At 38.3% G+C, this 25,382-nt stretch overlaps 1 protein-coding gene across 2 annotated transcripts in view; it reads right to left on the reverse strand.

Annotated features, from left to right (window-relative positions):
- Positions 1-25,382, reverse strand: part of shn (zinc finger protein schnurri) — a 289,957-nt gene that overhangs the window by 130,215 nt on the left and 134,360 nt on the right. For both annotated transcript variants that reach the window (XM_089237935.1, XM_089237936.1), the window contains exon 3: positions 16,608-16,988. In XM_089237935.1, the coding sequence (XP_089094061.1) occupies positions 16,608-16,988 (381 nt within the window). The remainder of the gene's footprint in view (positions 1-16,607; positions 16,989-25,382) is intronic.

Here is a 25,382-nt window from a genome sequence, read left to right on the forward strand (position 1 = left end):
TTGCCACCAAATGACACCATCTTACAGAGAGATCTAGAAGATCTGATTGATCAATTACCTCCACCATTTTTTCTTCTTGGAGACTTCAATGCACATAATATGATTTGGGGTTCTATAGGCAACACCCCTCGTGGGAAAATGGTTGAACATCTGTTAGACAATATGGACCTTGGCATCATGAATGATGGCAGTTTCACTAATTTCCATGCCCCAAACAATAGTTTCACTGCAATAGATCTATCGTTATGTTCACCCACACTCTTGCCCAACTGGTCCTGGTCGGTTGATCCAGACCTCCACGGGAGCAATCATTTTCCTCTAGTGGTTAAGTGCCTTGACCGAAGCCATAGCATACCTGAGGGACCTCCTCGGTGGAAGCTTGTGGCCGCCTGATGAGCTGACTTCATGGTCAAGGCAGAAATCACGGAGGATATGGTTTCTCAACCCGAAGTCGACCATTGTGTCGACCTTGTGACCAGTTGTATGATCTCAGCAGCCAATGAAACAATACCCAAAGTCTCCTCGAAACTTCCTAAATTTCCTAAACCTTGGTGGAATCACGAATGCAATCTTACAATTAAAGCTCAAAAGAAAGCATGGAGTAGGTTTCGGCAGTATCCTACCCATGAAAACAAGTTGGCATTTTTAAAAGCAAAGGCGATAGCGAGAAGAACCAGGCGCCAGGCTCAGCGCGAGTCCTGGCAAAAGTTTACGACGGGAATCAATTCATCAACTTCATCCAAAATCATTTGGGACTGGATCCAAAAAATCAATGGTCATTATCAGTCTCATCCCATCACTATTTTAAATACCAAAGGCACTATCATCAGCGATGTGAGGAATATTGCGGACACCATCGCTGCTGTTTCCAGCGATGCGAACTATCCCCCATCGTTTCATCCCATTAAATCATCAGCCGAACGTACATCGTACACCTTCCGGCCTTTTACACCGGAGGGGTACAATTCATTGTTCACCCTTCATGAACTGACGACGGCCTTGCAGCGAAGTCCTGACTCAGCTGTTGGGCCCGATGCCATTCATTACTCCATGATTCGGCATCTCTCATCTGAATCACTCTCACATTTACTCATATTATTTAATCGGATTTGGGTCAGTCATTCATTTCCTGACACATGGCGAGCAGCCATTGTTCTTGCATTCCCGAAGCCTGGCAAAAATCCTCAGCAACCTAATAGCTACAGACCTATTGCTTTGACCAGTTGTCTGTGTAAGCTCATGGAACGCATGGTCAATTATCGCCTTATGCACTACCTTGAGGTTAACAATATTTTATCAACACATCAAAGCGGCTTTAGACGGTTCAGGTCAACAACATGCAATCTGTTACGCCTTGAGACATCAATAAGACAAGCATTTGTGAAGAGGGAACATATGCTAGCCATATTTTTCGACATAGAAAAGGCCTACGACTGTATTTGGGGGCATGGAATTCTTTCCGACCTCTATAATTGCGGCTTGCGGGCCACTTGCCCATTTTTATTAAGAACTTTCTCGCTCGACGCATCTTCCAGGTATGGATCGGAAGTACATTATCAGCTCCCCAAATCCAAGAACAAGGTGTACCTCAAGGTAGTATTTTAAGTGTTACACTGTTTATTTCAAGACTCAGCGGCGTGTTGAACCAACTCCCGTTGTCTGTCACTGGCGCACTTTACGTGGATGATCTGTTGATATCATATCAATCAGTGAATATGAGGACAGCCGAGAGACAATTACAAACCGCACTCAACAAGATCAACAAGTGGGCACATAATAACGGCTTCTCATTTTCCGCTGACAAAACTGTCGCTATGCACTTTTGTCGGTGTCGAGACCTACATGATGACCCACAATTGTTTCTAAACAATAGTCAAATACCAATAGTAGAAAAAACAAAATTCCTCGGCATCACATTCGATAAAAAACTTACTTTCACACCTCATATTGCACAATTGATAGCTCGTTGCATGAAGACGATGAACCTCTTGAAGGTTATCTCGTCTACATCATGGGGAGCAGACCGTAAGTCACTCATTCACTTGTATAAAGCTCTAATAAGATCAAAGCTCGACTACGGTTCCATTGTATACGGGTCAGCACCTCGGAGCTATCTGAGTGTGCTCGACCCAGTTCATCATCTTGCTCTTCGCATTTGTTCTGGAGCTTTCCGGACGTTCCCTATGGAGAGTCTGTATGTCGAATGCAACGAGCCATCACTGACATCAAGACGCAAGCAACTTTCCTTGAAATATTATATCAAGATGAAATCTTTTACAGGTCATTCACATCATCGTGTCATTTTTAATCCCTCATTTCATAGACTTTTTGCTGCTCGACCTTCATGTGTTCCATCTCACAGTCTTCATATGAGGGCACTTGTGGAAGAACTAGAATTAGACATCGGTCGTGTGGCCCCAGTTGCTTGGCAACTGGCACCATGGGAGCAGTCTCTGCCAGATGTCTCTCTTTCATTATCATTATATCCTAGAGCCACCACAGCAGATGTCATATAACAACAGATTTTCTTTAGGCACAGGGTTAGGTACAACAGGTACTTCCCCATATATACCGACGGCTCCAAGAGCCCTGGCCATGTCGGTTGTGCCTACATCTGCTGTGAGGAGACATCTTTCAAACTTCCTGACACATTCACTATATATTCGGCAGAACTGTACGCAATCCTTCAGGCTCTACGTCATATACGACGCAAACGCCACCGACGATGCATCATCTATAGCGACTCTCTCAGCGCATTACAAGAAATGAGTTCCTGTACGTTTCACATTCATCCATTCATTCATGCCATTTTTCATGAACTATATTACCTCACTCATCATGGTACCACTGTATAATTTTACTGGGTACCAGGTCATGTAGGAATACCGGCAACGAAAAAGCAGAAAACGCAGCTCGAACAACAACTAACATTGATAATAGCCTTTTGATACCTGCCAGTGACCACTTCTCAATCCTCCGGGAAGTGATGCATCACCACTGGCAGGGGCACTGGAACCATCAGATAAATAATAAACTTCATGCCATCAAGCTTTTACTTGTTCACATCCTCGTCATCATTTTACGACCGCTTTTGGTCTGAGTGATCTTTCACTTCATGACATTTTAAATGACAATAGCGATGCATCTCGCATTTTTAAATTCATCAAGGCCATTGGTTTTATATGACAAATTATAGTTTTTACAATTTATGTCATTGTTTTACGTTTAATGTTCCTTTTTATATGTTTTAGTTTTTTGACATGACAAAAGGACATTTTTCTTATTTTTATGTCATGCTTTGGTGCAGTTTGGCCAAATTGGTCCTTGCGCCAATAAATTGAAAATCAAATCCAAGCCTAGGTTCGTATCCCGGCAGGGACAAGATGACTTTTCTTTCTGAGTTCACCTCAGCATAGTATCCAGAAAATAGGTGTTTCTTTGATATATTTCATGTATTGTTACCAAAGTGAATAGGACAGGGGCGTAGCCAGAAATTTCGTTCGGAGGGACCACTTACATTTCGGAGGGGGGGGGGAACCAAAGTGATAGAACAATATATTTGGATATCTATTTCCCTTTTTTCTGTCATTTTCTCGCATTTCGGGGGGACCAGACCCCTCCGAGTTTTCCCCCTCACTACGCCCTTGGAATGGGACTGCCACTGAGCAGGAGCGTACCCAAGAAGACCGATCTGGGGGGGGGGGCACGGAATTGCTTCTGGAGAATTTTTGAGCTGGTGAAAAATTTGCAAAAGCATTTAATTAACAAAAATTTATTTAATTGTTGGGGACATACGCCCCTGCCCTTGAGCCCCATTCTAGTTTGATCACGGTCCAAGTAAAAATATACTTTCATTCTCTCCCTCTCTCAGTGAAACCGAGCACAACTCCAGTCTACTACTCCACCAAACACCAACTCTGGCCATTTCGCTATATTGCAATTTACTGCCATTAGTGAGATGGGCTGGAAGTGAAGGCACTGTCTATTGGTGGTCGCCTCGAGTTCGTTAGGGAAAATATCTTATCTATATCCTTCCTTGGGTTCGAACCCGGGACCCAGACAACAACCTTCACAATGGTAAACAAGCATCTTACCACCATGCCACTCGGGCACACAACTACAGTCTATCGCCATAGGCAATTTATTACAGATCTAGTTGTGCCGTAAATTTGAGTATATCTCCCAGATCTCACGAATCCAAAAAATCCCTGGACGGGGTCACGAAACGATTATATTTCAAAGAATGCAAGTAAAAATATACAAAAAATATATACAGTATATACATCTTTATTTATTCCAGGGTTGGACAAATCCCAGGCACCAGGCCACCATGGCGACTGGAAAATCTGTATTGGCACCTAAAATTTTGTATATGTGATTGCTAAATCAGAATCTAGAGATGGCTCAAAATTTCCCGATTTCATAATTAACTGTCTTCCAACATGGAAAGGAGCAGAGCCACAACTAGATGGGTCTGGCCTATGGTGAAGCTGGACCAGAATGGGAGTCGAATTCACCCTTTAACTGCTTCTTCTACATGCAAGGGGCGTCAAAATTCCAGCTTGTCCCAGGTGACAAAGTATCTAATTGCGGCCGTGGGAAGGGGTCATCAATTCCCAGAAAGGTTGAAAAAAGATTATTTAAGACACATTTCTCGTGAAAAAACCATGCTTGGTGCCTAAATTATTTTCTGATTTGCAATGCCCTGTATTTATTTATATTTTATGATACAGTGTATATTTCCCTCAAAATCAAATTACATTTCACTTATTTAAGATTTATTTTACTCTCATGTATTGAGTCATATGTCAGGTTCATTGCCTTCACATCCTGGAGTAGGGCCCTAGGCTGGGATCTTTTGCGCCCCCCCCCCCCAACCAGACTTTCACGAGCCCTCTTATGATGAATTTACAGCGTGAAAAAACAAAAAATAATGAAATTCGTCCCCGGCCCCAGGGCTGCAGCCTTGCCAGCCCACCCCTTGGGGGGGGGGGGCATGATCAGGTTTTAAATTAGAAAAATAATAATAATAACTTTTTTGGTTGCATAAATTTCTTAATAAAAACTTGATTTAAATATTGTCACTTGTCAAAGTTCGCAAGCCAAATGAAGTTTAAGTTTTTCTTAAATAAATTTTAAATATGATTGCAAAATGAAACGTGTTAAGTTTTATTAATTTATTGATATGTCTAACAGAAAAAAAAAATCTTTTACTACGCTTTATTGATTATAAGTATCAGAGGGCTGCAAAATACTGTATCTAGATTGTTTTTGAAGATTCTGAATAAATTATCATTGAAGATTCTGAATAAATTATCATTGAAGATTCTGAATAAATTATCATTGAAGATTCTGAATAAATTATCATTGAAGATTCTGAATAAATTATCATTGAAGATTCTGAATAAATTATCATTGAAGATTCTGAATAAATTATCATTGAAGATTCTGAATAAATTATCATTGAAGATTCTGAATAAATTATCATTGAAGATTCTGAATAAATTATCATTGAAGATTCTGAATAAATTATCATTGAAGAAAATGCTTAAAATGTATGAATTTATCAAAAATGTGTAACTAAAGTAAAACCTTGATAAGTCGTCACCTCAAGTTATCAAAATAAATTATGACGGCTTAAGCCGAGTGACGACTTAAGCGGAGTTCCGTCAGTTTTAATGTGCTATGTTATGAAAATCGTATAAATTTAAAGTAACATGATATTTATTAAAGTATGAATCAAAATAACAATATGAATAAAATTTATACATTGCGAAAGAAAACAATAATAGCAATTTTTTTCATCTTTTTTATCTCTTATTATTTAAATTATTGTGGTGAAATGTACTGTACACATTTCACTAGTAATTTTTAATTTAGACTAACAGAGCAACTGTTTGAATAAGTAGCTTTTCTTCATAACAGAACTCTCTATTGCACATTAGTTTTACATATACAACAAATTTAATTTTTAGTCTTTTAATTCATCAGTAGTTCATGATGCAACTACAAAGTAATCTCGAACACTTTTGACTTGGTGGAGGGCCCTGAGCAGGGAAAAGTAAACTGGAGACCTCAACTTGGAAAAGAATGTCTAATTTTTTTCAACAAAGACATTTTGTTTAAATTTCAAGCCCTAAATTAGTAGAGCCCATGCTTTCTATGATTACTTATTATCCGTGCCCGTTGCACTTTGACTTTAGCTTGATTAATTTGATTCTTTGATTTACATAATTTTTGTTTACTTGCACTATATGTAATCTTTGACACATCAATAAATTTTAGTTTTGCCGGACATGCCCTGCCTTCCCCCCCCCCCCGAAGTGCTTACGTTGCTTCTTGCAACAGAGCTTGGGTGTGTCGAGGTTTATCCACTTTCTCCAATGGAGCCCGTGCAGAAATAAGATCTACACTGGTGTAAGAAATTAAGAGAATTTGCAGACTTGGTCGATTTTCTATAGAACTACTGCACCGATTTTAATGAAATTTGATATGTACATACATTGATACAATACAAAACAAAGAATCATTCAATAATTGTAATACACAAGCAATGATCGTGTGTAACACTCGTTGGAGTCGGAAGGTATGAAACAGCGGTTGCAGAATAAACAAAAAAAATGGATTAATAGATGGGTTAATAGGGGGTATGGTCCCCTCTTACAGATATACAGGTCTCGCAGCGTGATTTCATACTTGAAATAAGGCAGTTTATCATTTCCTGTGGCAATTGGTCCCACTCGTTCAGCAACGCTGTTTTCATTCCCTGGATGGTTCCTGGAGGGGGGTTGTGAGTTGAAATTGCCCTCCCCAGAGCATCCCAGACATGCTCTATAGGGTTAAGGTCGGGAGATCTGGCTGGCCAATTCATCCGGCAAATATCCTCACTCTCTCGAAATTCGTCGAGCAGAAGAGCTCTATGTGGCCTCGCGTTATCATCCATTAAAATGAACTCAGGACCAACTGCACCCCTGAAAAGGCGAACATAGGGCTCCAAGACCTCATCCCTATACCTCACACCAGTCACAGTGCCTCTTTCAAAGACATGAAGAGGTGTGCGGCCATCCAACATGATGTCTGCCCAGACCATTAAACCTCCACCCCCATAATGGTCGATTTCACAGACATTGGAGGGTAGGTAGTGGGTCCCTGGTTCTCTCCATATGAACGTACGGCGAGAATCGGTGCTTAGGCTGAACCGGGACTCATCAGTGAAGAGAACAGTCGCCCATTGATCCATACTCCAATCTCTATGCTCTCTGCACCATGATAAACGGATTCTCCTCTCCGTAGAAGTGAGCGGGACGCAAACAGCAGGTCTTCTTGCAAACAACCCTCTCTCATGAAGTCTTTTGGAAACAGTCACCCTTGATATGCCGGTTCCTGTGGCTGCATACAAGTCACAAGAGAGCTGAGAAGCGGTGGCATGCCTGATACGCCTTGCTATAATCGACAAATGGCGATCTTCTCTGGCCGTCGTGGCTCTTGGACGACCTTGTCCAGGCTTTCTCTCAATGGATCCGGTATCCTGGAACTGTTTCCATAAGTTACACAAGACGCTGGGCGTTAAATTGAACCCTCTACAAATCTGGACTTGAGATTAGCCTGCTTCTAGCCTCCCCACAATTCACCACCTCATTCCATCATTTAAACGTTGGTGGTTACTTATTTTTACTGTTACAATTTGAAATTAATCGATTGTTGCAAAATAACATCAAGAAATTCGCCGAGATGTGCTAGCGAACGAAATGCGTCTTACCTTACGCGTGCTTATAAAGCCTGTTTCTCTAATGGCTCCGCCCACACACACATGTACGCTTACGTATCTGACGTACAAGATTTGCATTTTTGTCTAGAAGCAGTGGATTTACATTCGGTTCAGTTCTTTTCATGAAATTTGATAAAATATGCAAATTCTCTTAATTTATTTCACCAGTGTAGCTTGACAGTGAAACAGTTAAATAGAGCACCAGACCCATTTTTTAATAAATGGTCTACATCTCCTTCATCATTGTGACCACTATTGGCGTGGTCGATTAAAGGGCTTTGGGTTATATATATATATTTTTTCTTTAGAATTAAAATACTGCAGTTCCCCAGGAAAATCTTATTTAGTTATAATAACACTATTTTATTACGCACTCTGTCATCGCACGCAGGTGTAACAATAGTTAGGAACCTTTGGGGAATTTGCCAAACCTGCCTCTATCTCTTATTTTTGAAACATGTTTATATAGTTGTAATTGTATAATTTTTAATAGAATTTGTTATGTTTTCTTACCTTTTATAACCGTGCACAGTTGATTAAATTAGTCTGTGATATTTTCATTGTTCATAGTCCAGAAAAATGTGCGATCCTGATCACATCGCCATTTTGAATAATTGTTGCAATTTTTATTCAGTGAAATTTTCTATAAAAAAATCTATTGTCATTTATTTATGTAAATTAGATGTTGTATTTTCCTATTGGTTGTGCTCTGATGTGTATTTTTCTGAGATCGTCGGTCCCAGGAGTTGGATCATTCGGTACTTCTTTTTATAGGCATAAATACCCGGAGTCACTTCGCATTAGCTCGCATTCAATCTCGCTCTAAACTCAGTATACATCACTAAAGGTGAAGGTGGTCGCCTTCTGGTGAATCATTCATAGTATGAAATAACTCGTCTCACTGGTGCTCGGCACATCGCCGGCTGGTTCTAGATCCATCATGCCTCCTCTCTAGTCATCCGTTGTCACTGCCATCGTTCCGGTTCCTATCATCGCTGGCCCGTAACTTGGCCTGCCGTCGATTGTCACTTCCGACCATTACCTCGACTCTAGCTATCGAGCTTGCCGTTCTTGTTGCCATGTGGAGTCTACGCCCTATTGACCTTCGCCCGCTCCCGTCAAGGTCAATGACGTCACTGGTTGAGTGATTCAAGATCGTCAAACTTCGCAGTCGCCGGACTATATAGATGAATCAACGGACTGGCTTAAGGATTGGTATGATTTAGAGAAATAACTTTGTTCTGTTAATTGTGACATAGTTAATTGTTGAAGTATTAATAAATTTACTTATGTTAAAATTTAGAGGTTTTCTTGAAATAATTTCTCTCTCTCACTGTGTACCGATTTCACCAGATCAGAATCCTGGGTAGTTATGCTGGGATGTCGCACAGGATCCATGTTTGGTAAACTCATCGTATCATCTTTTTTTTTTTTTAAATCTTTTTTGAAACCTTTTTGATCTTCCATCCAATTTCCCTTCTTATATCATTGGTTTTGCACTTTTCTTCATCCCTCTCTTCAATATCATGATAGTTCTGATAGTTTTGTTTTTTCATTTTACCTTCAAACCTTTTTTTTCTCTCTCATGAATTCTTGCATGAAAATTATACAAATCAACTGATAATTTATCCAAAATTACCAAATTATAATATCCTCAAAAAATACTAACATTGATTATGCGGTTATATAACATCTTTACTCTTCCATTTGATTATGCATAATGTAATTAATCTAACTCACCTAGAATTAGATCTATTCAACTCTTTACCAATAAATTCTCTTAACTAGCAATACAAACTATTTGCAAAATGAATATGATTAATGACACTAGCAAAAAATTAGTAAAAATATATAACCATAGTCTAGAAAACCTTAAATCCTATCACTACTTATCCATTTCTACCTATTTGCTGAGCTTTCCTAAATGTGTCTCAATTTTTCCTTTTTTTTTTTTTTAAACTCACTTCTGTACTGAATCATTAGCACATTTTTCAGTCTTAGATGTCTCATTCTTTCTTAATGATTGTATGCAACAAATTCTTGGAAATGTTCAATATTTGAATTTTCCAACCTATTGAAGAAGTTCTCTGCTGTTCTTTTCACATACTTGTATATAGATTCCACATTCAATTCTTTATGTAGGTCTATCACCTTAAAATACCTTGGCGCTCCTGTGAACCTCCTCAGAACTTTATTCTGAAAAACGTGCAGTGTATAAATATTTCCTTTTGAGGCATAAGCCCACGCCGGAGCAGCATACAATAAGGATGGTCTAATTACCTGTGTATTTTGTTTTTTATGCTCAACTTTGTTCTGGGATTGCAGAATCTCAGAATTTGATCAATGTTTATCGTGGCATGTTTAATTCTGTTTGCAACATGTCTTTTGAAATTTAATTTGTTATCCATGTACACTCCGAGATATTTTATACCTTCAGAAGGGTATATCATATGTCCCATGATGTTAACAAAAGTGTTTGTGGGTAGAATTTTAGAAGAAAACCATACCATTTCACACTTTTCTGGGTTTAGCTTTGCTTTGTTGAAATAGTTCCATTGTTCTATTTTATATATTTCATCTTGAACCATTTTTAGTGCCTTTTGAGGATCATCGTCTGATGTCATCAGGATTACATCATCATCATACATACCCAAGGAGTCCATGGGCCATATTTGGGAAATCATCCATGAATATGTTGTGAATGTATGGTCCCAAATTGAACCCCCGGTTAATTCCTGCTGTTATCTTTCCCACACTTGATTTTTCTTCTTCAATTTGTACTTGAAAAATTCTATTTGAAAAATATGAGAATAAAAACTTGATAATAACTGGTGGGTATCCTCTGGTTAGCATTTTGTGAAGCAGGCCATATGCAATCAAAAGCCTTGCTGTAATCCAGTGCCACTGCTACTGTATATTCCCTTTTTATTCTTGCACTTTGAACATGGTCTATTACCCTAAGTAGTTGGTGGCATGTTCCATGCATGGTCTTGAATCCAAATTGTTCTATAGGACCTAGTTTGAGTCTGTTTGTAGTTTCCACAATTCTCACTGTAATCGATTTTTCCAACAACTTGGATAAATGTGGTAACAAGGCTATAGGCCTGCATGAGCTAGCTTCTTCTTTGGATTTCCCTGTTTTGTGTATTACTTTTATTATTGCTTTTTTCCATATACTTGGAAAGTATGCTATTCCCATGATTAGATTAAATACATTCACTATTGATACAATGACATTTGGTGTGAGTAATTTTATGGCTTTTGATGTGATGCCATCATATCCAGGTGACTTCCTTGGTTTGATACTGGCCATATTTTCTTCTGTCTCTTCTATTGTAATAGGTCTGAATGCTGTAGCGTCTATTGGAATTTCATTTTCCAGAAAATCATGGACCTCTGATTCAATATTTTGGACAAAATTTTGATTTATAGTTCTATTTGGAGAAAATTGTTTTTCATAAATATTGACAAATTCTTTAGCCTTCTCTGCATTGTTATATATTAGAACACCTTCTGAGTTTTTGATGTGGGTGGCAGTTTATCTCTTTTATTTTAAATTTTGATGAGAATAGTCCCTGGCCCCGGGCTAAAGCCATGACCTTCACACACAAAAACAAAGCAGTTATTAAATAAATATGTACCACACACACACAATGACAGCCCCTTACCCGTAATGGGTCACACTGAGCTTGCGAAAAATGTATGTGAACGCCCAAACTTTAAACGACCGAATTGTATCAGGAAAAAAAACTGAACCTATGCGACACAGATCATATGAAGGGTCCATGAATGCTTTGAAGACTTGGCGATTTGTGTAAGAAACATTAAGCAGTCTTCTTTCAGTTACTCGCGTTCTAGACAGTTAATCTGTCTTTCTGTGAACAATTTTATAGCACACCAAACTTGCATCCTCTCTTGAAGGATGACTCATCCTTTCATAAGTCACCATCTGGTGGCAGTGTTAACAGTTGTGAGCTTGGCCTGAGTCAGGTCCGGCCGTCCATGTACGGTCCATTTCAGTGTACACAAGCTCCAAGGAAAGATTTGTTGCTTTTGTAGTCTAGTGGTCTAGGGCGTTCACCCAGAAAGTAAAAGGACGTGGGTTCGATTCCCCACAAAGGCAGCTGAATTTTCTCTTTTTCTTAAAATTCATCTTCGCAACAGCCAGTTGTTAAAAACTTTGTACTGCCTATTTACCTAAAAGTAAAATATTTTCGCCATCAGTTGCAAGGTCGTGATCATAAACGAATTTCCCATGCATTCCACCAGAAGCTCGAGTCAGCATCTCCGATTGTACAACGACAGTTGTGTTACATCAGCAAGTATACCACCAACATCAGATATCTGGCAGGCCTTCTCAACATTCCAGCAGATGTTCTGTCTCGGTTACAAGCTAACGCATTCCATCTTGACGAAATTGACTATGCTCATCTGGCCAACGCCCAACAGACTGATCCAGAACTTTCTAAATTTCTTGACTCTAGATCGACAAGCAATCAAAATTCACTAAAAATTCAACTAACGTTTCTCCCCTAATACAGAATGAACCTCTATGCTGATCATTCACGAACACTACAGCGAATATTTGTTCCCTAGCATTTTTTAAACAAGTGTGAAAAATTTCATTCCCTATGCCATCCAGGGGTCAAAGCATCTGTGAAACTTCTCACTCAACGTTTCGTCTGGCCAAACATAAAGAGACGTCACTAACTTCACCCATGCTTGTATCACCTGTCAATGAACCGCAGTGCACAAACACATAGTGCTGTCTTAATGCATGGGCCCACTTGGGCTTCAAGAGAAGAGGGGCCTCACAAAAATGATATCCGATTGAAATTTTCTATGATTTACCAGGTAGGGCCTCTGAAAAACCACTTGACCTGGGGCCCATGATATTCTTAAGACAGCCCTGCAAACACACCTGATTGCCTCGCTGAGTTTTTCCTGTGCCATCTGAGAAATTTGCTGAACATCGACATTGTGAGCAGACTCCCAAATTCCCAAGGTTACGAATATCTTTCAACCATTATCTGCCAATTCCCACGATGGATCAAAGCCATCCCAATCCAAGACATGTCCACAGAGACTTGTTCCCGAGCATTATATACTGGTTTTCATGATATGGGATACCCAGAACCATCACTACGGACCAGGGTTTGCGATTCGAATTACATCTATTGCATAAATTGAACAGTTTGTTCAGAATAAACTATATTCATACAACTGCTTACAACCCAAAAGCAAACTGGCTCATCAAATGCCAACATCATCTGCTCAAACAAGCACTGAAGGCTAACTTGACATGTAATTGGGTCGATGACCTTCCTTCTGCTCTCTTCGGCCTCTGAACATGTTTTCAAACAGACCTCAATACCACCACTGCTGAAATGGTCTTCTGTCAAACGTTGAGATTGCCTGAAGAGATTTTCGTCAAACAACATGTCCCAGAGCCAGTAATCACCCATCTCAACAAATTGAAATGCACCATGGACACACTCATGCGATCTTGAGTTCAAGGCATGGCATCACATGTAATGTCTACATTCCACAAGCCCTGACAACCTGTACACATATTTTCGTTTGCACGGATGCAGTCCGACATCATCTACAACTGACCTATGAAGTGCTGTCACGCTCTGAAGAATTTTTCCATTGTGACAATCTCTGATCCGAGAGCGCACAACAATCTTAGTTTGTACATCTCCCAAGGAGTGACATCATCTTCCTCACATAGACGTACATTTTTTGGCTACGTCACTGCACTAGCGTGGAGAGAATTTCTTCCTAGTATGCAAATAAGCCTAGATGATGCTTGGAGCACTTTAACTCGTATAAGAAGGCGTAGTTTCTTCTTACTTGTGATTTGTTAGCGCGTGAGCACTGCTGGTGTGCTAAGAGTTCTCCATCTTTGGAAGTGATCATTCATTCGCAACGTGGTCTCCATAGAGTGGAGTCGCAAAGGTTTTAGCTCCTCTATACAGAGCATTTTATTTGGCTGAACGGAAAGTGGTGAGTTTCTCCGGCGGAGCGGGCGAATATGACGGTGAGTGGGGAGAGACTGATGGCCACCTGCCTGAAATTGGGGACTTAATCCTTTTTGACAGAGGTTGATAGCCTGCCACTATCGCAATATCGCATTGTTTTATTTCAGATTCCCGGTGTTCTGGACTTCGTAGTGTCTGCTGACATCCTGCTGAGGAATTTCTGGGAGATGAACGACGTGTTGTGGTGGCGTTTTGCTGGCCTGACCTGGACCTGGCCTTTATTTTAAGGCTTAATTTTTGCTGCTGATTCTGGCCTCTGAATGCCATATTTCCCCCTGCCTAGACAAGATTCAAGCAAGGTAAGTGCGTTTTTCTTGTCCACATATTTTTATTTTATTGTACAGCATGGTGAGGTTTTGCCCGATAAATGACTCCCTTGCTGGGGATTTATTTCATAAACTTAAAAGTACAGTTGCAAATTTATTGACAGGAGATCTTACTGAATTTCATGGAGACCTGAATGTTTGGTTGAGAGGTTACTATGATAAGCAGGCTTATTTCGGAAAATATGATGAGCCGGAATGTCCAATTGCTTTTAAATTTGATGATTTATTAAGTGTTTATTCAGACTATGTTAATAGACCGGAAGAGACTCAGGAGGAATTTATGCCCTCCCTTATTGAGGCCACCATGACCTTCTTTTCGGAAGTAGACCAAAATCCCTGTGTTCATTTTGTGAAGAAAACTTTCCTGAAGGATCAGCAGGGGGTGCTCTCCAGGGTAAAGGGCAAACATAAAATGCATTTGCAAAATTTCACCAAGAAAAAACCAAGGGCAACAAAATCAAGTGCGAATATGCACCGAGTTAGCCAATCACCTGAAAATGGCGATGAATTGGAGACAAGAAACGTCCCCCGAACGTGGATGAGGAAAATACAGGGGTTATTTCTAGGGGTTATTTCTAACTTGGGTGAGGAAAATCAATATCATACAGAGTTTAAGGTTGATAAGAATTATATTCTCACTGAATTTTTTGTTTTGCAGGACAATATGGGTAAACTATATGTCAGAGGTGGGAGGAAAAGAATATGAAAGAAGCTGTAGAAAAAGTTACAGCAAAGGAAATGAGACAATTAGGGAAGCGAGCAAAAGATATTGTTCCTAAAATCACACTAGGAAATAAAATAAAAGGTTTTGCAAAAGTTAAAGAGGTAAAAATAAAACCATGTCTGGGAAAGGTTATGATTTTTTACCAAGAACATTGGTGATAAATGTTCAATGATGAGCAGGAGATGGTGTTATACAATGGTGCTGCCACATCTACCATGATTTTGAGCTTGCCTGGTCCTTCAAAACCAGTAGCAGACAAGCAAATGGAGGAAGTTCGAGCAGTCTTGGAAAATGATAGTATAACGTCCTCCAGCCCGAGTGGCTTGGTGGTAAGATGCTCCTCTGCCACCGTAAAAGTTGCTGTCATGGTCTCGAACCCGAGGGAGGATATAGGTAAGATATTTTCCCTAATGAATTCGAGGCGACCACCGGTAGACAGCATTTTCATTTCCAACCCATCTCATTAATGGCAGTAAATTGCAATATTGCGATATGGCCAGAGTTTGTTTTTGGTGAAGTAGTATAACTTCCTCTATTATTGAGGATTCTCCCAAAGCAACTGCATCTCAAAATATTTTAGAGAAAATATCATTTGTTCCTAGCAGTTCAAATACAAAATTCATATCAAGACAAAGCAGTGTGCAAAACAAGTTAAATTTTAATCTTGACTGAAATAAAATACAAAACCGAACTTGAACAAAAGAAATGAGAGGAAGAAGAAAAAGGAAGAATCTATTCAGGTACGACAAAATTGCTGGGGGAAAATTGTTTAAACAAAGAGAGAAAAAGGAGGAAAAATAGTAAATAAATCAGAAAACTTGTTGCAAATGCAAGCAAAAATGTGAACTAAAATCTGAAGAAAAGAGAGAAGAGGCTAAGAGACTCACTGAATCATCTGTAGTGAAAGCTTTGAAGACGACTGGATTCAGTGGAGGAATTGTGAAGGTTGGGCTTACCTTCTCATGTGGGCTATTTTGGGCTATTTTTCTCATATATGTACCACTTTCTTATTTCTTCTTTAGTTTTGAGATCTGTAATTTGTACTTTTATAAATTTCTTAAAAGTAACTCTGCCTAATAATAAAAAGTTGTTTGTGAAACTAAAAGTAATTGTCTTTTTGCACATTTTTTCATGTCCGATACAACCCTCCACAAATAAAATTCATAAAAACATAAGGGGGTAAAAAAACTATATTTTTATCTTAGAAAAATGTGCTTCAAAAGGTGTTTTTATAGAACAATGAAGTTATGCATAGAATGTAATTTGTGCCCCAATTTAGCTGTAAAAATATTTTATAATATAAGAGAAGCTTAGGTGTCCAATACTAATTGACCTTCCCCTATATGTGTAAAATATACAATTTGAATAGAGCACAGCATGAAAGCTGAAGACAAGGTTTTGGTGAAGATTCACTATAAGTTAGATGCACAATTGGTCTTTCCCTTTAAAAAATTGCAAATTATAATGAATATTTATTCTAATTATTGCATTAAATTAGTGTTTCAAAATAAAGCATTGTATAATGTAAAAAGTAAGTTTCTCATCATTATATGTTATAGACCTATTTTTTTCAAAACATCATCTAAAAGCATTGACGTTTTTGATGGTTTAAATCAGTTTTTTACACCTGTCACATCCAAAACCCAATCCTGTTGGATTGGTTTATAAATTTTGGAAGAATCTCAATTAAATGTGTTTTAGAAAAACATCTCAAAAACTTATGATCTGAAAAAATTTGAACATACTTGTTTTGTGAAGTTATCTCTATTTGCTGCAGAGCTATAACTCAAAGGACAAGTAGATATAACAAGTTCTGTGCACTTTTTGTGATGGCTTTTACTTTTTTGATGTTTTGTCAAATTCCCCTTTGTCTTGAATGCAAATAAGCACAGAGGGCATTTATATGGCCTTAAATCTGTATGTGATCGCAAGTGCTTCAAAAGAACACTTGGCTTCTTACAACGGATACCACATTCCTCACATACATATTTACCCCTGCCTCTACCTCTGATGTATGTATAATCTTCATTTGATTTGAATCCGCCATCAAATATCTTTATGCGTTTCTGATGCTGCCAACTACATACACTGGTGTATTCATTCTTTTCATAGTTATCATCATATTCCTGAAAAGTTCAATAAAACAAGTTAGTATGAAATTTCTGTCTTACACATAGAATAGTTTTAATGTATTATAAATCTTATACATGAGAGAACACTGATTTAACCAAGTAACAATTTAATCGATCAATAATTCACTAAAGTTTAAGAAGGAAAAAACAACAAAAAGCAATAAAACAATGCCCACACTCGCTAGCCCCACTATCTCCCTCCACTGATTTCCATGCAATCATTTCGTATCACTTCTATGCAGATTTACAACTCAAATATGGCTTTCTTGATGTGTCTGGCAATCATGTTTTTATATGCATCATTTTCCTATTTTATGTAACAATTGTTCACACTAGCCACTTCGGTTGCTATCTGATTGTATTTCCATTCTGATTTTTTTTAAACAAATTTTTTTCAGACTTAAAAATACTGTTTTACATTTCATATATTTATTCATTTATTTAGTTTTTTATCCACATATGTTGATACAACTTATGTTTAAGTGATGTAAATTTTTACTTCAATATCCAAGTGACCTATATTAGCCACTGAATTTCGATGCATACATCACTTTAAGAAATCATTGTATTTTAAGACATCAAATGTATCGAATTTTATTTTGGTGGCAGTATGGGTATCTTTACTCCTTGACCACTCATTAACATTTTTCATTTCTATGTTTTTGCATTTATAGTTATAATAACTTGCAATCTAATTTTCAATAAGCAGTTTCGGATCTAATGAATTTTTCACTTGAGAATTTTTTTTTAATTTAAATATGGCAATGCCTTGTATACGAGTCATATTTATAGATACATAGACACAAGTCAGAGCCTCAAACATGTAATGAATATTTTCTTCAATTTACAAACATTGCTTCAATGTGATGAGCTCTGAGTCTACACAGACATGCTAACATTGGCATAAAGCAGGGTTTTGAAAAATCAAAAACCAGATTTTTTTTTTTGGTTTTAATAACATTTACATTAAAAGTAAAATTTTGAAAAATCATTAAAACTTCTAATAATTAATTAAAATAAAATGTTTATTAATGAAATTAACACAATTCCCATATTAATTAATATATAAATATTTCTTATATTTTAATAAAAACCAGCTTTTGCAATTTAGTTATTTTACAGCTTAAGGAAATATTTTGTGTGAGAGAATTCTTTCTTTTAATGTTATTATTAACCATGTGATAAAGATGGTCACTTTTTCAATATGCTTAATTAGGCCTCTGTTTTGCAAAAACTATGATAAAATCTAAGCAATACAGTGTGTTCAATGAAGCATAAATAATGCAATTTAATTAGCAATGATTTACAATATACAGGGTGATTATAACTAAAGTTCTTATTTCAAAACACTGCAAAATAATACCACTGATCAGAATGACTTGAAGATTTGTATTATCATTCATGAATGTTCCTTAGGCAATGGAATTTTGTACGGCGAAGAGGTAAAAAATACTTAAAAATGTAAGATAGATGACACTGTATTCATCCAGCACACGGGAAATTTGCTCGCTGAATGGATATCACAGCCAGTCAAAACAAAATGATAATGCAATTAGCATGGTACAATTTCGTGATTCATGGAAACATCACAAAAATGAAGTCATTTGAACAAAGTACAGCTTGCACAAGAAATGTTGAATAGGTTGTCCACTGTGTTTTGACTGTGTGGTGAAAGAACAAAAGTGCTTGTTCAACAATAGATCAGAGTAGGCTTATTCCATAGTAATGATGTAGATGTGCTTTCAATTCACCAAAGTTTGCAATCCGACCACGACACATAACATTTTGGAGTATCCCCAAAGCCAATAGTTGTGAGGGTTATATTACTGTACACCTGTCAGGTGAACATGCCGGCCAGGTGTCATATATTTTTATTGTCAAAATGGTTCTTCAGCAGCTGCTTTGCTGGTGTTGCAATGTGCATCTTGATAAAAGTTGTGCTATCCCCCAGGGCTGAACAAATTAAAAAAGAATTTAGGTGACATCCAAATTCATTAAGAGTGAAACATGTTTTTCTCCTAAAAACAGTCCTGGATAATTTTTTCTTTTTTTTACTTTTGCGAGACTTTGACCCCTTCTCAAGGTGGAAGACACATTATTACATATTACAAAATCAAAAAATTGTCTCGTACTTACACTTTATTTTAGCAATGATACATATAAAATTTTAGGTGCCAAAACTGATTTTCTAGTCACCCTGGCATCTGGGATTTGTCCAGTTTTGCTACTCACACACTGATGCTGTTGAAGTGCTGGAATGATGTGGTTGCATAAAATAGATTATACTGCTGGCCAAGTACAGCATCATCTACTTGTACATTTTATAAAGGGTTTTTTTCTATCGCCAAAGAAAATTCCATTGTTTCATGCAATGGATCCATGCAAATTTTCAAACCATTCTGACCAGCAGTTCTTATTTGTGTTTTGGAATCAGAACTTTGTAATTTTAATCACTCTGTATACGACTGATTATTTTTATAAATCACTTACTGTACATGCTAACCAAATGGTGACCCAGTGTATATTCCAAGGTATTTATAACTGAAAATTTTTTTGGACAGGGATCACTGACCACTGCACGAACTGGCCAATTTCGGACTTCTGCTACTGTACAGTAGAACATTGATTAACTGGGGGTAATAATGAATATATGTAAAAATAATAATTCAATATTAAGCCTTGTAGCGATATACAGTATGAGATGTGCTGCTTCCTATGAAAAAAAAATGAAAATGTCAATGAGGTAATGTAACAAAGATATTTTTTAACAACTGGCTGTTGCGAAGATGAAATTTTGGAAAGAGAAAATTCACCTGCCTTTGCGGGGAATCAAACCCATGTCCTTTCACTTTTCGGGTGAACAGCCTAGACCACTAGACTACAAAGGCAATGAATCTCTCAATCTTTCCTTGTAGCTCGTGTGCCCTGGAAGGGGCCGGACCTGACTCAGGCCAAGCTCACAACTGCTGACACTGCCACCAGATGGCGACTTATACAAGGGTGACGTCACTCTCCACCATATGAAGGTGGTTTTTTTAACAACTGGCTGTTGCGAATATGAAATTTTGGAAAGAGAAAAATTAGCCTGCCTGCAAAAGCAGATGAATTTTTTCTTTGCAAATGTCATCTTCACAACAGCCAGTTGTTAAAAAACCTTTCGTATGGTAGAGGAGAGTGACGTCATCATTGTATAAGTCGCCATCTGGTGGCAGCATCAGCAGTTATGAGCTTGGCCTGAGTTAAGTCTTGCTGTCCATGTACGACCCCATTCAGTGCACACGAGCACCAAGGAAAGATTAAGAGATTCGTTGCCTTTGTAGTCTAGTGGTCCAGGACGTTCACCCAGAAAGTGAAAGGAAGTGAGTTCGATTCCCAGCAGAAGCAGTTGAATTTTCTCTTTCCGAAATTGCATCTTCGCAACAGCCAGTTGTTAAAAAACCTTCGCATGGTGGTAGAGAGTGACGTCATCCTTGTATAGGTAATGTAACTACTAGTACACTGGTCTTTGTATTTTAGGAGCAGCTAGTCTCCTTTTGGATTATAAGACCACCTGCCCTTAGCATGCCTGTGAGATAATACACCATCAACACATATGTATGATGCAATCCTCATTCGTGAATTTGCCTAAGATAGAGTATCAGAATGTAGTGCAAAATTAGAAAATACAGTAAGAATAAGAAATTTTGGTACAGTATATATAGCTTTTAGCAACTAAGATATATTCAGGCCACTTTTATGAGATTTTTTGAAAAAAAACTAGATTGTTTTTTGTAAAAAAAACCACTTGGTTTATCAAGCCTGGCATGAAGCCTCTCAGTAGTGCTGAATGTTGAGTTTCACCACAATGGGGAAGGGGAGGAACAACCCATCTAACCACATTAAAAAAACGAATTTTTTTCTCATTTTTAAAAACTTTTAAAGTTGCTTTAAATAAATGCAACACCTCATACGAACTGAAACCTAAGGGCTCAAGCCACGTAGTGACATAGTCCCCCTCTGCAAAAGCATAAGTCAGGGGTAAAAACAAAAATTGGGTTTTTGTAGCAGGGAAAATTATTTTTGTGGCAGTATTTATCACTTTTGTAGCCCTTTATATTTTGGCAGTAAATAAAATACAGTTTTTATATAGGTATATGCAGTAGCGTACACAGGATTACTTTTTACTTTGAGAAACAGTGCTATCTCAGCTCAGAAGAAAGGGGTGCCCCCAAGGTAAAAAATACATAGAGATCTCCTCTCTAGAAGAAATTATTTATTTTTTAATTTTAAAAAAAATTTGGAGAGAGTTCTTGATATTTATATTTTTACATTCTCCACAGTATCAACAAATGAGAGGCTTTTAAGACTTAACGGACGGGCCACATAAATTTATGTTTTTGCTTGAATTTTTAGTACGCTGCGTTAGTTTTTCATTTTATGCACATTGTGTTATTTTTTCTTGGTACAATTAGTTATAGTACTATCTGTTTGTTGATCCTACTGCACAGTTTTGCTTTTTAGGTAGTATTTTTAGATAATTTCGTAATGGTAAAAATGGCAAGCACAAAAGAGTTTTTCTGTAGAAGATAAGGAAATTTATGCGGATAACTTATCCGATATAGGAAGTGATAACGAATTAGAGAACTGTGATGGAGAAAGTGATATTTCTAGTGATGAGAGTGAAATTGTTGCTCCCAGCAAAAACATAGTGTGGAGATTACTGTCTTCAGAGTATTCAGAAAGTGAATTTGAAAGTAGTGCCTTCAATACAGGTGAGTGGGAACCTAGAGACAAATTAATGTCTGTAGAACCCTTTCTTGGTTCTTCTGCTGTACAAAAAATACCCAGTAATCCAAAGTCTATTTTTCAGTGTGTTGGATTATTTATACAAGATGATTTGTTTGCAATCATGGCAGAGCAAAGCAATTTGTATTATGAATAAAACACAAATACCAATGTTTGTTTAAATCTAGAAAAATGACTGTTATTACAAGTGATGAAATGAAAAAATTTATGGGAATTATACTTTTGATGGGCCATACAGTGAAAAAGACCTTGAAAGATTACTGGCCAAATGATCCTTTGGAAGAAATGCCCATTTTTTCACAAAATATCACACTCATAAAAAATATTAGTCATGTTAATAAATAACTTTGTAAAATATTATAAGAAATGGTGTTAATTTAATAAAACTACAACGCTTTAAAACCATACATACATACATGTTTATTTAATTCTCTTAAAAAGTGCCCGGAAACTGAGAAAGGCAGAGCAGATTCGACCTGTCCATTAAGTGTATCGACCCACATTCTACTGAATGTTGAACATCCTTGATACACACACGAACCTAGTTATGTCTTAAAACGCACATGCTAACTAATGGTCCTTGGAGTTATCTTATGTGGCCCAGGCAGTGCCGTCTTAAGGCATGAGTCCACCCGGGCACATCAAGAGAAAAGGGGCCTCTCAAAAATGAGATCTGGTTGAGATTTTCGAGAATTTGCCTCGTAGGGCCTCAGAAAAATCATTTGGCCCGGGGGCCCATGATACTCTTAAGACGGCCCTGGGCCCAGGATGAATAACAAAACCACACAAGTGGATCACGAACAATCATCAAATCATTTAAGGAGGACTCATTTCTAGATTACCTCAGTGGCGCATTTCCACATCATTTACGCTGCCAACAGTATATATCCGGATCACCTAAGTGACCCCAAGCACATTTCCAAATCACTTGAGCGCAGGGACGCCGGAAGTCAAAAATGATTGGTGTTGCTCAAAGTATGTCAGTTACTTCTTTGTACAGGCCACGATATTTACATATATTTTCGGCTGACCATACATCCTTTTTTTGAAGTAGAGTGTCCTGTTTTTTTTGTTTCGAATCCATTTGATTTCAACGATGACCCGTTCTTCAACCTACTTTTGCAGTAGGGGTAAGATTTTTACCACAGTAAAGTGTAACAAACCTATCCAGAAGGGGGATATAGCGGTACCATGTCTGCCCCAAGACCAGTGCCGCCCTAACGCATGGGCCCACCCGGGCACCTCAAAAGAATGCTGGCCTCACAAAAATGAGACACAGTTAAAATTTTCGAGAATTTACCAGGTGGAATCTCAGAAAAATTACTTGGCCCGGGGGCCCATGATGCTCTAAAGACTGGACGGCCCTGCCCAAGACAACCAAAAATTAAAAAAAAAAATTTCAATAAATTAAAATATTGAAAGAAAAAATACTTTTGTGTGCGCTATATTTTTCAATTTCTGTTAATTTAAAATGTCTCTGGGACAGATGCCTTGTACGCAGAGCCTTCTTAAGAGCATCGTGGGCATCCGGACCAAGTAACTTTTCTGAGGCCCTACCAAACAAATTTTTGAAAATTTTAACCATCTCTCATTTTTGTGAGGCTCTTTCTCCTGAGGCTCCCAGGCCGCACCCGAGTAGGCCCATGTCTTAAGACGCCACTGCCTGTGCTCCCCTCATAATATTCACATAAAACTGTGAAATTCTATTATAAACCGATAAAGTGGTGGAAAATGTGTTTAATCATCAATCAATGATTGTTTTGATCATCAGTTCTTTAAAACCATGCTATTTGCCAGCTCCTTTTTCTGAAATCGAATAATTCTACTGTATGTATTTTACAGATTTTTGGATTGGATTGTTGATAATTTAGTTGGATTCGTGTTTCAAGTTCTCCAATAATTTAAATTGACAACCATCACCACAGAGTAAAGTCGCAGAACATTTGAGTATAGTGTTTTAGAATATTGGGGAAGCTTACATTGAAAACAGAAAGTGATACAAATACATAACGCAGAGGTTCTCGAACTTTGTGCCGCGGCACCCTGCAAAGGTTTTTCGAAGAGAGTCTGTTAAACTGCTCTGTGGGGAGCCGCGGATAAGCGTTGATTAGAGAAAGAGGTGCGGCGGGTGGGAAAAGTTTGAGAGAACTCCTGACATATATATAAGTGTAAAAAATGCCCCGCACATCCTCCAACGCTGCCTGCACTAGGATCTTTGATGGGCCCCCAGATGGGATTTCAGAATTGTTGAAACTTCAGAATTAATGCAAGAAGTAATTTCAGAATTCATGAAAGTCTCCAATAGTTTACCGTGAGGGCAGGGGTCCACAAAGCACAGTGCAACCGCTCCTGTCGCACACTCCTAACAGCGGCTCCCACTTTCACAGCGGAAATCACTTTTTCTCATTTCTCTTTGACAGCCTCAACCGTTTTCTCCACTGAGGGCAAAGCAAGAATTGGGGAACAGGGGGGAGGGGGGTGAGACAAAGGTGAAGAGGTGCTTGGCTAGTCAGTGAATATCCTGTTGTTTAATATTTTGTTGGCTGGGCTCACATCCCGTAGGCTGGCTTTTTTGGCGGGCCCAAGTAGGAGGTGGATTTAAGGACCGGCGCACAACCTGGGCCGCGTTAAACCCAAACATTACACTTTTTTCTAATTTAAGGGGTCCAGTATTTACTTTTGCCTCATCTGCCCCCCCCCCAAGCAAAACTTTTCACGGGCTCTTCTGTATTTAATTTACAGCTTTAAAAACCCCAAAAAATTATATTAATTGTTCCAGGCCCGTTCCCATGTCAGCCCTTCCCTTGTGGGGTCAAATGCCGAACTTGGAAATTGGGAGTCGACATCTGCACAACAATTTTACCGAATTTAATAGTTGAACTTGAAAATTATTGGCAACATTCCCAGTTTAAACGACAGCGGATGGTTTTTCTATCGTTAATTACACAAAAGAAAGCAAAAAAAAAAATGTAATTTAAATAAAAGCAAACTTACGTGGGGTAGAATCTAGTTCATCAATATGTCACTATGAAATCCTTTGAAAAAAAAAATCTTATGCATTTTTTTGCTCACATAGGAGCGTTTCATTATTCCACACATGGCCCCCACATCCTGGAGTAGGGCCCCTAGGATGGAATCTTTTGCGGGGGCCCCCCGACCAGACTTTTCATGGGCCTTTTATGATGGATTTATATCGTGAAAAAACAAAAGATAATGAAAATCGTCCCGGGCCCCAGGGCTGGAGCCTTGCCTGCCCACCCCTTGTGGGGGACATGATTCCAAAATAGTAGAGCAAATTTGTGATTATTACTATCTGACAAATAGTTCAATCTTACACGAGCGGCAAGGAATGGTTCAATTCTGTACATGCAGCTGGTCATCCGACAGAGATGAACGGAAAAAAACTTACACACCATAGGAAGTCCAGCAGTACAACAGAAACGATTTTTTTCCCTTTCATATGGTAGGTATACTGCCTATCTATTCAAGGAACAGCCAGGCTGCACACCAATTGTATGCTATCAGCGGCTCTCTTTCCTCTGAGTAGTAAAAAAGACAGACAGCGAAAATATTGTTAATTGAACGCATGTGTTGAATGGGTCT

This window comes from Pholcus phalangioides, unplaced genomic scaffold (assembly GCF_987345545.1).
Source record: "Pholcus phalangioides strain wild (caught in Gottingen) unplaced genomic scaffold, Ppha-v1.0 ptg000010l_1, whole genome shotgun sequence".
NCBI lineage: Eukaryota > Metazoa > Arthropoda > Arachnida > Araneae > Pholcidae > Pholcus > Pholcus phalangioides.